Source organism: Pinus tabuliformis, chromosome 6 (assembly GCF_031772625.1).
Source record: "Pinus tabuliformis cultivar Carrire ecotype Pingquan chromosome 6, CPIR1, whole genome shotgun sequence".
NCBI lineage: Eukaryota > Viridiplantae > Streptophyta > Pinopsida > Pinales > Pinaceae > Pinus > Pinus tabuliformis.
The window spans coordinates 803,953,498-803,967,999 of record NC_142292.1 but is presented as its reverse complement, the minus strand read 5'-3'; the positions used below and the strand labels follow the sequence as shown (position 1 = coordinate 803,967,999).

General features: G+C 34.6%; 2 protein-coding genes across 2 annotated transcripts; both read left to right on the top strand.

The window, feature by feature from the left end:
• Positions 1-1,314: 1,314 nt before the first annotated feature.
• On the top strand, positions 1,315-2,600 carry LOC149261238 (putative BOI-related E3 ubiquitin-protein ligase 2). The gene is made up of 3 exons (XM_089381423.1): positions 1,315-1,510; positions 1,616-1,908; positions 2,024-2,600. Exons 1-3 carry the CDS (start codon positions 1,324-1,326, stop codon positions 2,573-2,575), a joined length of 1,032 nt encoding a protein of 343 aa, XP_089237549.1. The 5' UTR covers positions 1,315-1,323; the 3' UTR covers positions 2,576-2,600.
• A 1,599-nt stretch (positions 2,601-4,199) lies between these two features.
• On the top strand, positions 4,200-4,990 carry LOC149261237 (uncharacterized). The gene is made up of 2 exons (XM_089368239.1): positions 4,200-4,203; positions 4,443-4,990. The coding sequence occupies exons 1-2, from the start codon at positions 4,200-4,202 to the stop codon at positions 4,988-4,990; spliced, it is 552 nt and encodes a 183-aa protein (XP_089224365.1).
• The last annotated feature ends 9,512 nt before the right edge of the window (positions 4,991-14,502 follow it).

Here is a 14,502-nt window from a genome sequence, read left to right as displayed (position 1 = left end):
ATTGATCAATTCCCACTTCCTCATTCTTCAAATCCCTATACAAATGAGGGAACACATATGAGCAACAGTTCATACTATGAAATTTTTTGTAGTGTGTAGAATTTACACTGAAGACCCCACCAGATATAAACACATTTACAGCATAATTCCCTATCTCCCCTTCAATATTTCCTACCCATGCACAAAACAGTATTATAGAATTTCAAATGCTTCATCTTGGTATAATCAATACATTGCTGAAAGAAACATAATAACATGCAAAATCTGTTGCAAAGAAAAAACTGTTATACAACTTTAATCAGTTTGTTCCACTTTGTTATGCTCAGATGAATTCCGGTGATGTGTTCAGTGCATGAAAACAGTTTGATCTTTAATTCAAAGACTACTGAAGAAGGCTCTTCCAGTAGTTCTGGTCTGTATGCCAAACCCACACAAACCCAAAATGCGAGTGATAAAGGCTAGAAAAATGAAAAAGGAAGGGTTTTATTTTATTATGAAAGTAAGATGCTTTGATTTTGTAAGATTCGAGTGCACCTTGACTACCTACAGAAATCTAGTTTTACTATATTGTAGATGCTGGCAAAAGAGTTCAGTGACTCAAAGATCTGGAAACCATTTTTTATGCAATTTTCTTATCCACTGTGCTACGGTATTTTATCATGCAGCATACACATCTATAAAAATCTGATCTTTCTTTTCGAATGTAGATGCAAACAGACCAGCACCTGGTTGGGCTAAACTGCGTAGAATTGCACTAGGTGCTACAAGGGGTCTAGCGTACCTTCACACTTGCCTGGAAACGCCTATCATACATGGCAATCTCAAGTCCAAGAACATACTCATAGATGATCATTATGAGGCCCATCTTTCTGACTTTGGTCTTCACTTACTTATGAATCCGGGTACAAAACTGGCAATGCCAGAAGCTTCTGCTTCTCAAGGTTATAAAGCACCTGAACTGCTCAAGATGAACAAGGTAAACACAAAAACAGATATTTATAGTTTTGGTATTATATTACTTGAAATTCTCACTGGCAGAAGACCAATTGAAAGGGACTCATCCAATCAAATTATTGATCTACCAACAGTTGTGAAGAATGCAGTGCTTGAAGAAAGGATTTCAAATCTCTTTGACCTTTCCATTCTGGGAGGAGGAATGAGAAGCCCGATGGAATAAGGGCTCCTGCATTAGCTGCCAACATGTCAATGAGCACCCAAACATTCTTTTGCAAGACATGAGGAACATGTATGGTTTTTTGTTATTTTGATTGATATTTCAAATCTGGTCTTGATTGAATTTGGTACACTCTGTTGATTTGATATATGTTAATCAATGGCCTTTTGGGTTGTTTGGTGACTGATGGCAGGATGAGAAATGTATTTGGAGGTGAGAATGGGACACCCAACTTTCCTGTTCTGTTTGCACCGGTCAATGTGCTGGAAGACTTGCAGCTTCAATATGCTGCAGCTTCTAATGGAGCTTCGGGCCAGCTCCAGCTTTTTAGTCCATGTGAGTTGGGATTCAGTGAATGGGTTCTTGAATTCTTGGGCTTAATGCAGAACCCTTGTTTTTGAATTGAAGTTGGTGATGTTTGTTATGATTTTGTCTATGCAGTTCCTGTTACTTCCAATGACCCTGCACCCAGCCTTTACCAAAATCCCAAGAAGAGGATGAGAGAAACAGAAGCAACCCAAATTCCTGGCAATAATTTTCTCCAAACGCAGACCCTGCCTAACCCAACACCGGTGTCCACTGGATTGAGATTGGCATATGATGATGAAGAGCCCAACTCCTCTGTGACATCTGAGAGCCTTGGCAACCTTTCTTTTTTGGGTGTTCTGAATGAAGATTTGGCAACAGAAATGGAGCGCCAGAAGAATGAGTTTGAACACTACTTGAGACTTCAGGTTTGTTGTTTCAACTGTGTCTGAATTCCTTGGAACCATTAGTGAAGTGCATCTTTTCATAAATGAGTATGAAGTGGATATTAATAGGATACTCATCCTTTTATAATGTCTACAGGAAGAGCACTTGGCACAGGGTCTCAAGGAGATGAAGCAAAGACACCTGGCATCGTACCTTGGTGCCATAGAGGAAGGACTGGGGCGCAGGCTGAGGGAGAAGGACATGGAAATTGAGAATGTGAACAGGAAGAATAAAGAACTGATGGAGAAGGTAAAACAGGTGGCCCTTGAAGCTCAATCATGGCATAACAGGGCCAAGTATAATGAAGCAATGGTTAATGCTCTCAGAACCAATCTGCAGCAGGCTGTTGCCCAGAGTAGAGAACAGAGCAGGGAGGGCTGTGGCGATAGTGAAGTTGACGATGCAGCTTCTTCCCATTATGGGGATAATCATAACAATTACAATGTTAACAATATGTCTGATGTCTTCAAACAGAACAAGGAGCTCAAAGAGCAGAGGAGTTGCAGGATTTGCAGGAACAACGATGTATCTATTTTGCTGTTGCCCTGCAGACATCTTTGCCTATGCAAGGACTGTGAGAATTTGCTTGATGTTTGTCCCCTGTGTCGCTCGCTGAAGAGTGCCAGCGTCCAGGTTTACATGTCCTGAAGAAGTGTAGTACTTGGCAACATTTTGGCATTTTTTGTCCATATGCCAAGCCTAGGTTCTGCATAGCTTACCTGGTTTTCATCCAGAAAATTGGTTTTTCTTGTGTGTTATAGGTGTTGCTAACTGCTAGATGCAGAAGAAGCCTCTGTAAGTCAATACCCATTTATTTCTAAATCTTTATTTATACCATTGCCCATATGATATGCATTTTCCTGGCTTAGCATTACTGTTTTGTTCATATCACTTACCTATCAAAGCATGTAACTAAACAAGATTAATACCAACAGAATTAAGGAGAAAACTTCTAGCTACTTGGGCAATGCCATCCAGCACATCAATAATATTATTGCAAGAGCTTCTCATTGATGATGCAAAAGAAGTGAGGAAGCTAAAAATTAAAGCCCAGCTAAAGCAGCTCAGCCTCAAAAAGAACCCAAACCCCATTATTTCATTCTTTGTCATTCTCAGCCTTTGGTGGCAAGAATGGCTAATATTATTACTTTCAGTGTTGTGGCCTATTAGTTAGAACCATTACTAACAATTGTACACATTACAATTATGCATTTCTACAATGTCTGCAAATCAACCAATCCCTTCACAGAGTTCTTGTCCTTTGTTCAGCTAGTTAGTTATTTAATAATGATTAAACTATAAAGATTGTAATAATTTGTCCTGCTCATAGGATTGCACTCATCATGAACAATCCTGATTAAATGTCATTTACTACTGTTTGATTTATCATTTATACTTGAAATTAACATCGACTATCACATGCTGGAACCAACAGCTTCAACCAGGGCAGCCACAACAAGAATTAGGAGTCATGGATTTTCTACTAAGTTTGCAAAATCATATTCACTGCATGCAATTTTGATTGGCCAACTTGATCCACAGATCTGAGACTAGAAGGATTACATGGATTATCCAAATAAGAAGAATGGCTAAATCATTACATGAGAGTTTTGGATTATCCTAGATGAGAATGGATGACAGCATCATTTTGAGGAGAAAACAGTGTTGTCAAATTGTGATGCATCCCATCCGTTCTATTTTGACTATATTTGCCTTTGTTAATAATTCTTATTTTGTGTCTGAAAAGTCTTATTCTCCACAAAGCCCAAACTCTTGACTGTTGTATGGAGACTGGGAAACCAAACCTGACCCATCGTTTACAGATTGAGGTTGAAGCTTTCCTATAATATCATAACCGGATCAGATGGGTTATTGAATATATATTGATGCTTCCCTCTATCGTCATGACAGATCAGATGAGCTATTGAATATATAAATAGGTTTAGTGTGCAGGAAAAACTCTTTAGTGTCTCTCATTTGGACCGGAAAAGAAACAGTTTCATATTCAACTGAAATGTATAGTCAGCTGTAAAAAGCATTTGCTATCTAGTAATTTTAATCCCTTTGATTTCCATCCTCCTTGTACTAAACCCCAACTACAACTAGAATAGATCCATCTTAAACCCAAACCTATGAAATCCCAGCAGGGATTTAAAAAACCAGACGTACAAATCTCAATCTTCTTGCACCACCATGTACTATTTAATAAATATTGGGGTTTGCACCTCTCCATTTTTTATCTCTCTTGATGCTTAATAGACCCAAGGTTCAGATGGGTCTATGCTAGTTTCTAGTAGTTGTCTAAATATTGCAAATTAAATATTTGCCAGATTTTTTTTGCTTATTTATTTTGTAATTTAAACTTCTAATTTTTTTAAATTATTGTAATTAAAAAAATAGGTATCTCTGTTTTTGGTTTTATTAGTGTTAGACATGACATAGATCTCCTCCACCCTGGGCTGTAGAGTGTCTTGCTTCTCTTGGTGCAATTATACGATTATATACAAAAAAAAAGAATTGTTACATCTTGATTTGTACTGCAGAAAAGGATTGAAGTTAATTTGTTGCATCTTTGTATGGTGCAGACTCTTCTTGATGGGATTGAATAAATATGGCAAAGGTGATTGGAGAAGCATATCAAGAAACTTTGTGGTCTCACGGACACCTACTCAAGTTGCAAGCCACGCCCAAAAGTATTTCCTCAGGCTTAGTTATGGGAACAAGGAGAAGAAAAGGTCTAGCATACATGATATAACAAGTGTAAATGGGGCAGAAATGAAGCAGCCTCATCTGCAGCAATCTTCTACTATTACAAATTCTCATAATCCTTCTGCTGTTAGTCGCTCTTCAAATATGATGTATCCGTCATCACTGGGAGGAGCAACCATGGTAAATTCTATGGGATCTCCAACAGGGGGCAACCATATGATGCTATCTCCCCATTCACTAGGTCCATATTCTCAGAAAGGTATTGGTGGTCATTCGCCTGGGCATATAATTCCCATTTCTTCTTTAGGTGTGCCTCAGATGGGATACCCTATGCAACCAAGCATGCATAATTGATGAAAGGTAACAATCAGCTGCTGCTACTATGTAATGCATATGTTATCTTACACTACAAGTTTATCTGAGATTATGCTTTATCTCCTTCAGCTACAAGTTTGGCTCTGCATGATTATAATCTATGGTTTTGTGACCCATTTTAATGCGGATCATTCACATAAACTACTCGATAGCAGCGGAGCTTTCATTACCCTTTTGTTTCAACGATTTTCTATTCACGATGTGAAGATTTTCCTGTAGATTAATAGAGCAATAATTGTGTATGGGTTTCTACACAGTCGATCAATCCAGCCAAACCGTTGGTTAATATGAAATGCAATACCCTTGGTTAATATGAAAATGTGAATCGAACTCCTTAAGCGAACACAGAGATTTATAATTACAGAATGTTGAGAGAATGTGAGGGTTTTAGCAGTCTTTAAAACAGATTTAAAACAAAATGAATGTTTAAAACCACGATTTGTCATTTGCAGAGACGGTGCAGGAATTTACCAGGAGGTAACAGAGCTCAGTCCGGCGGGCACTGGGTTGCAGAGCACAGTGGTTAGGGTTGCAGAGTTTCGGTGGCGCGCAAGCGCTTTAGTCCTGCGGGCACTGGGTTGCAGAGCAAACGGGTTCTGGTTGCAGAGTTAAATTGGCGCGCGAAAATAGTTCTCAGAATTATGTTATTGAACGAGACGGGGTGGGTCCCGCGTGGGTCATCGGAAACGCGAGGTGGCCGCCGGAGTCCGATGCCTATGGATATGTATGCCATCCCAAGTTTGCACCACATACATAGCTGGCAAGGGCATTTATGACTCAATATATGGCTGGTTAGCCCTTGCCTACAAAGTTTGGTAAGCCGCGTGTACACAGATAATAGTGTGTATCACCGAAAGATGTTAAACGTGAGACCTAACATCTAGCTGCTCCATGTGTTGAGCGTGTTAGCGTGGCAGGTTACTGGTATGACCACCGACAGAGGAATGAATTTGGCCTTTATTAAAAAGTTTTTGGCTTTTTCGCAAGCGACACAACTTTTCCTTATAAGATTTTAATTAACTTTCACTCTTAAATTTTCTTCCTAATATTTATTAAATATAAATTCCCAATAAATAAATTAATTTTTATTTTATAAATAAAATTTTGATGGCATCTAGAGGTTTAGTCTACCATCCAGCACAAGAGTGATGTGTAAGTATATCACGTCTCCAATAAAATAATAATAAAAATAAAAATAATTAATGCCCCAAACAAAATTGATCAACAATTTTTTACCACATTAAAATTTCAAATTAGATAATTTTATAAACATCTTTACTTTATTAAAAATTATACCATCTCTTAAATCAAAAGACAAGAGTTAATTTAACACACAAAAAAAAATCATGCTCAAAATCTTTTAATATTTCTATTAATTAAATATTTGTAAAATGAATCTTTAAAAAGAATAACCATATCCTATAGATATAATAAAATCTTTAAAAACATACAGGCCAAAAGTTGTAATATTTGAAAATATTATTTTGATGTAGTTTTATTATAAATTTCGTTATGGTGACATGCAAAAAACATCATTAAATCTAACACTCCAAAAAGATGTTTTACACCGGAGTTAGATAGATGGATCTAGGCTGCTATATATTTATATCTCTTGTTATAATTAACTATATATTTACGTCTCTTGTTATAATTAAAGTAAGCTTGATTTTAAGAAAGACTTAGTCTAATTTATTGACAAAATAACATTTTTCACTAGAATCTAGCGATACAATTTCAAGCAAAAATGCAAGTTTTGAATACATAAATAGATTTAGCACCTTGAAAATCCCCAGGGGCACTCAAATTCTAAAAATTAAACAACTTAAACTTAAGTTTTTAAAAATCTATGCGAGATTTTAGTTAAAATTAATGGGAAAAAATGGCATTTACTTTCTCTTTATCTTGGCACGTATATATATTTTGATTATGAATACATAAATGGATTCAACACCTTGAAAATCCCTTGGGGCATTCGAATTCTACAAATTAAACAACTTAAACTCAAGTTTTTAAAAATCTATGCCAAATTTTGGTTTAAATTAATCAGAAAAAATGTCATGAAAAAAGGACATCTACTTTCTCTTTATCTTCCCACCTATATACATTTTGATTATCTATTGTAAATTTATAAGTCTAAACTCCAAATAAACTAACTAATTTATAGTTGGTAAATAAATTTGCGCTCATAAATTTTATAAAAACCAATTTTTAATATATATTTATATTTCTTATTATATAATTAAAATATACTTGATTTAAAAAAATAAAAATTGGAATTTATTTTATCTTCATATATGTAATTAAAGTAAATATGTAAATTTAGAAGGTTAATAATTATTATGCGGTTGACTATAATGTTATATGCAATATATTAACTAAGTCATATAAATTAAATATGACTATACAATACATCACTCTGGTTGTTAAAAAAAAAAAAAATCATAAAAACTAACTTTATTACATTTTACTATGGAGATTCTTGATCTGTTAATAAGCTTTGTTACAATACCATGGGCCAATACCATGGCATTTCAATACCACATGCCCAAAAAACCATAACTCACTCCACCAAAATCCTGTATTCTTAAATACGAGTTGAAAATGTTTCATCTACAGAATTTTGTGTGCCCCAGGGTTTTTTTAAGGCGTTGAATCCATTTATGCATTAAAAAATGTATTTTAAACAACAAAAAATCATAATCTTGCTTTAAATTATCGAATTCAGTGAAAAAGGCTATATCACCTAGAAGTTAGACTACGTTCTTTTAATTAATAAAATTAATTAAAAAGACAATAAGAACATAACTATTTTGTAGATAAATCTCAACCTTTAATTTATATTTTATTATTATAAAATTTCTAAAATATGTTGTGTAAGTTAAATCTCTATCTTCCACCTAATTATTATTAATAATTAATATAAAATTCCAAAATCTAACGTAAATATAAATTAAATACTTAACAAAATATTTATAAACCCACACCTCATAACATAAAACCAAAAACTTGACAAAAAAAATTCAATCCGCTAGACTACCCATCAAACCTATTATTCATTAAGCCCTTTAACCAATTTAATTATACCACTATATAGAACTTTAACAAAAATATTATATACCACTATGTAAATCTATAACAAAAATAATAATAACCTTAAAATAATAATAATTGTTTAATTGTTTAGTAGATTGAGCCCTTAATAAACAATCTTAGTTTAATTAATATTTAATTGTAATAATATTTAGTTTACTCTCATTAAATATTAACAATTAAAAATGTAATCGAATATAACCCTAATAACCTTAAAATAATATAATTTTTAAGATATTGTCCATTTCCTCTAAGTTAGACCCTTATTAAGTTAACTTTTTAATCTTTCTTATTATTTCCTTTAATATTAATTAAATTAATTTAATTTATACAACTTTAACATTAATAATATATATATTATTTTATACTCCTTAATTATATGAAGTAAAAACTAAGATTTAGTTAAAGAGTGATATAAGATACTTAAATAGGCTTCAAATTTAATAGAAGAAGTCAAGAAATGGTAGTCTCTTAAATATAAATATATTAGGATCTAAAAAAAAATTAAGTCTAACCAATTAAGTGAACCTTTTTTATTTATTTTATTCTCATAAACTATTAAATTTAATAATAAAATTAACCAAACTAACTTTTGAATTTTCTTATGCCTATCCCTTCGTCCAAGTACAATTTCGTGGACAAACTTAGCCTCTTCTTGGTCAAATATAGTCGTTCCTGGTCCAATATAGCAGTTGGATGATTTGCTCTCTCTATTTAATTTGTTGCCTTAGTCTGGTTCTTCAACTTACCCTGATGATGAACCACACTTGTTGCTTATATCATGATGTGATTTAGCCAAAAAAAACTTCTCAACAAAAATATTACTCATAAATTTATAACATTAATAACAAAAATATGATAAATTTATAATTTTAATAAATATGATTAGTTAAGTATAATCTTAATTTTGTATATGCTTGTGTATGGCGTATTATAGATTATCCACTATTTACCTAAAATAATAAAGGGTTGAGGATTGAGGGGCACGGGGTTTGCTATAGAGCACCACTCTAAATGTATGACCTAGTCGCTAGGGGTTAGGGGCTTGCTAAATAACACACTTCTAAAATAAGAGGTGTTTGAAGAGCAATACCTTTTCTATGAAAGTACTAAAAAAAATAAGGTTGATAAAATGCTAATGGATAAGGTTAAGTTTGAAAAACTTAAATTTTAATTTATTTTTATATTTTTGTATAATGATTACCTATTTTTTAAGTTTCTGTTTTTATTTTTATTTTTTATTTTTCTAATTTATTAGTATGAAAATGTATAAAATATAGTTTGTAATTTTTTTCCCTTTTTATTATTAGTAGATGATTATGAAAATATATAAGGATTTTTCACTTCAATTTTCATTTTTTAAGTTTTCTAATTGGTTATATTGTTATGAAACTTAGAGTATAGAATGTGCAAAATTAATTTGGTCATAAGAATATAAGATTTATTTTATAAGAAGGTGGGATTTACTAAAAAAAATGTCTATGAGTGATTTTTTGAAAAGATAAATTACAGAAAATAGAAAAGAAATTTAGAAGTCTATCTAAATCGAAACCAAGTAAAGAAAAAGTTAGACAATATGGTGGACTAATATAGATATATTAAACAATAGGGTGGATTTGCTAGAAAGGAAACCAAATCCACCATTTGCTAATGCTTTTTTATGTAAAGAAAAGAAAAATGAAATTGAAGAGACAAAGGTTATTGATCTGTAACCTACGGTAGATAGTTTGTCGCAACATATCTGAAATATACACTGAGAGGGTTAATTTCTCCTTAAAGTTGTGGATTTGTTAATTATTGTTTTATGCTTATGCATGCAATGGTTAAAATATGCAAACAATAGAGAACACTACAATAAAATTCACAAACCACAAATTAACACAATATATAACCTCAAAAACACTTTTGAGAGAAAACCCATCTAGAAGGTGAGGCCTATTTGTTCTCTTTATCTGAATGAAAATGGATGCAAGTACAAAGAAGTGAGGTTTGTGGTCTATGGGCTGTTATAATGCAAAAAGGATCTATTTTTTGCTCTCTCCTTATCCACTCTTGACTACTATGTACATCTATGGAACAAAATGCACTCGAATAAAATGAAACCCCTTTTCCTTCTAGTGGCCCAATTATAACACATCCTGATAGCTTACCAGTGGTTAAGTTTGACTCATTCAACTCTTATATAGAGTTAGCATGTTAACTCTTCTAGAGTCTTATTCATCATAATCACATGGCTAGCCCATTTTCCATGAATAGAGGGGGCCTACGTGGCATTCTCTCAGATCATGTTGATCAAAATAGGAAGGGAAACTTCCAAGTGGCATAACTTTTGCATACAGACTCTGATTGAGGTGATTCTTGCATTGTTGGAAAGGTATTTGTGAGTAGAATATAAATATGGATGCAACACTTAAGAATAAAGGTTTTATCCCCAAGAATATTCCATTTAATGTCTCAAAATGCTTTCAAAAGGTTTTAACCCCTAATTTTCCAAATTGGGAGTCTCCAGTAAAAATAATCCAATGATCTTATTCCTCCACTTGTTCCACTTTGAAATCATCAAGATGGATGAAATAATATAATGATCCAATCCAGATCACACTCCCCATTTTGGGAGGCTTTTGGTCCCCAAAAAATTTTACTGAATGAAGTGAGGATTTTTTTCCTCCACCTTCTCTTGGGTGTACCATTTATCTTTTCCTAGAAGTTGTCCTTTCAACCCAATTTGTCAAAGTTCATGTTACCCCTTTCTTGTATTTCTTGACATATTCTGCAAAATTATATGCTTTGTCAACTTTGTCTGACATCTGGTGCCAAATCCTACACGATAGATATTACATATTCCTCTTCTTGACCTAGCATAGAAGGCTCATAAAGTTTCAAATTATCTACATTCACCATTGAGTAAATGTGAATATATAGGGGTACATTGGAGTCTATAGGAATCATCTCCCACCTTATCCAATATCTCAAAGAGACCATATCAAAAATCCTTTATTTTCATACGAGGACCCTATAGCCACTACTTGTTCAATTGTAACCATAGTTTGTCTCCCACCTTCAAGGAATTATTTGTTTTGTGTTGATCATGCCTAGCCTTATATTATTCTTGTGATTTCTGCAGTTTCTCATGTACATGTAGATGGATTTGTTTGATCTTATCAACAATTTTTTTTTCCATGATGACACCCCTATAGGATCATCTCTCACTCCTCCTTGTTTCCCATATGCAATACCCAAAGGTGAAGGTGGAAATTATCCAAAACAAGTTTTTTTATGGGAACTCACCAATAAAAGTGTAGACTACTATGTTATAAGAGTGTTGTATATATACCAAATATTTTTCCCAAGTCTTCAGACGCTTCTGATTTTAACCCCTCAAAAGCTACACCAAAGTCTTATTGACTAATTTTTTTTTCCCATATATATGTGGATGGAATATTGTCAACCTTAAGTCCATATTCTCCCACAATGTAGCCTCAAATGTCTTGAGACATCTTCTCCCTATCTGAAATGATGCTCCTTGGTATCTCAAAGTGAATCCAAACTTGTCCAAAAAATAAATTCGTTGTAATATTTATAAGGCATTAGAACAAACATCTTGTTGAACCTATCAACTACCATGAACAAATAGTCTTGTCCTTTCTTAGTTGTTGGTAAACCTCCCACAAATTCCATGGAAATGATTTCCCTAGGATGAGTGTGTATAAGCAAGGGATGATATAAACTCCATTTCCCATCACTAGGCTTGTTGTTACAACAAAACATTCATCCTCTTATGAACCTAGTGCATGTTCTTACATATTGGGTCAATACACATTCCTCTACAAGTTGGCCTCTATCTTCCCTACACCAAAGTTCAGTGCAACCTTGGAAGTGTGAGCCTCTCTAATCAATTGTAGTCATTCACCTTTAGGAACACATTGCTTATTCAAACTATATAGTAGATCATTCTTGGAGATGGTAGTCAATTATGCTATAAATATCATGCACATGACTCTGGATCTACAGTTGTTGAAACACCTCCTTGAAGTCCTCATCCTCGAAATATGCCTCTCTATATACATCATGGGTGAATGGCTCCATGCGCATAAGAGTTCCCAAATTTGTGATTCTTTATGTGGGTGGCCTTGAAAGCATGTCATCCAACTTGATTATGTTTCCCTTCTTATACTTGATCTCTAAGTGAAGCTATTTTAGAAACCACGTGCACTTGTATTATAGCTTACTCCGAGCATGTAATTACTATAGTGGATTGTGATCTATGTGGATTACTATATCCTTTTACATCAGATAGTGTTTACACTTCTTCACAACTTGAATTAAGACATAAAGCTCCTTGTAATAGGTAGGGTAGTTGAGAACCACCCCATGAAATACTTCATAAGGGTAGCATACAAGCTTTCCTCCCTTCATCAAAACTGCTCCCATTACATACCCACTTGCATATGTCTCCACTTCAAAGGGTTGTTAAAGTTTCAATAATGCCAAAAATGGTGCTTGATTGTCTTCGTATTTAACTCCTCAAAGGCCCACTATTGACCCTTTCCCCACTAGAAACTCCTTCCACTACCCGTTATGCCATGGAGTGGTGTTGCTACAGTAAAAAACAAGGCTATGAACTTCCTTAGAGTATTGTGTTTCCTCAATGAAAATCCCAACCTCATAAATATTAGTAGGCATGGGCCACTTCATGTTGGCCTCTATCTTCGAAGGTGTAACTTCCTCCCACCCCCTTGGACTTCCCAAGCCTAGTGGGACATGTTAATTTCAATCAACTCGACCTCCATGACCTCCTTATGAATACGGGGTTATAAAAAATCTTCATTTCCCAAAGCTAGTGGAATTAACTTTGGATATCACCATTTCATCCAACCTATTGAGAGATTTCCGGTAATACAATTTGTTTCTCAAATAGACCTCTAGATTGAAAGTTATGCCCATTTGAAGTTTGATCCCATTAACCCCTTACTACATTAGCAAGGATTTACCAAATTGTACCAACGTCACACTTCCACCCCACACAAGGTCCAACGTGGCACTCACCACATCATAGTGCCACATTGCCATCGTGCCACACCCTTAAGGGTTTTATCCAAACATTTATGGTGTGGCGTAACTATTTCCATCAAATAATGGGGACAATATTCATCCCATGACTTTTGTTGTTGGAAATAATACTGAGAGGGGCGGTGAATCAGTATTATCAAATAAATAAAACTTTTTCATTTCCATACTTAGATACATATACGCTACTTCAATTAAGGGAACTCGCGTGTATACGCAACTGTGTCTAATGCAACTATCATATATCCAGAATAATTATGATTCAGTTAATCCATTAAATGTTGATCTTAGTTAGTGCATCAGAACTTCATTAACCATATGTACAGTAAGCAGGTGCAGTAAAACAGAACAGATCATCACACACAAGAAGCACACATGAACACCATGATATAAGGTGGAAACCCAATGTGGGTGAAAACCACCTGCTGCAAGTCATCTCTATCTTCTTTTAATAAGAAACTTTATTTTACAATAGTTTTGTATTGGTGCAGTCTTATACCAGTACGCAGGCTTCTACCTGCAGAGGGCTACAACCCTCTCACATTTTCCAGACTCTCCTGGATGGGAGCTACAACCCCCTTAGCTCTTGTACTGGCTGATCCATTTACTAGTACGTAGGTGCCTGCGTACTGAATGCTCCAATATTCACTCGTTCTCTAGCTGCTACTGGAAGGGAGCTACCACCCCCTTTGCTCTTGTACTAGCTGATGTACTAGTACATAGGCGCCGGCCTACAATCTCCTTTCATCCTCCAAGGACCACATTTCATACATTTTCAGATTGGATACTCCTAAAGCACAACACTATAATCTGAAGGCCACGTTTCATCCAATTTTCATACTGGACCCATAAATATCATTGAAGCACAAAACAATCAATACTAGCATCATCAATCTCTGAATCACTGAAACCCTGTCAACAACACAGTTACCAGAACACAGAGCAGACAACAGAACTCTGCAATAACAATTAGACCCAACTACAATCATACTTCATAATGTATACGGTACTACGATGAATCAAACCCGCGTACATACGCGCTTTCGCCAAAGCCAACCCGCGTACAGATCTACAAATATTTTCTCATAACTTTGCAGTTGTACCAGACATCAGTCATACCCATAACATTTACAGAACATGACATGCGTCAGTATACAGATCTATACTAAACAAGATCAAACCGTATAGAGATGATTCATTCCAAGCCATTAGATCCCGATATATCCTTGAATCTTGTTCTCCATCAACCGTTGAGATTCCTCCTTAGCTTAGATCAAGCAATGCATCATAAACCCATAACCTGCATACTGGATCTCATGCTTCATCAGATATTC

What these genes read in the sequence shown, in the direction of transcription:
- LOC149261238 (XM_089381423.1), top strand. Translation starts at nt 1,324, where the DNA reads ATGTTAATCAATGGCCTTTTGGGTTGTTTGGTGACTGATGGCAGGATG. An exon ending in GCTCCAGCTTTTTAGTCCAT is followed by an intron (nt 1,511 to 1,615) that starts GTGAGTTGGGAT and finishes TTGTCTATGCAG; the next exon opens with TTCCTGTTACTTCCAATGAC. An exon ending in AACACTACTTGAGACTTCAG is followed by an intron (nt 1,909 to 2,023) that starts GTTTGTTGTTTC and finishes TAATGTCTACAG; the next exon opens with GAAGAGCACTTGGCACAGGG.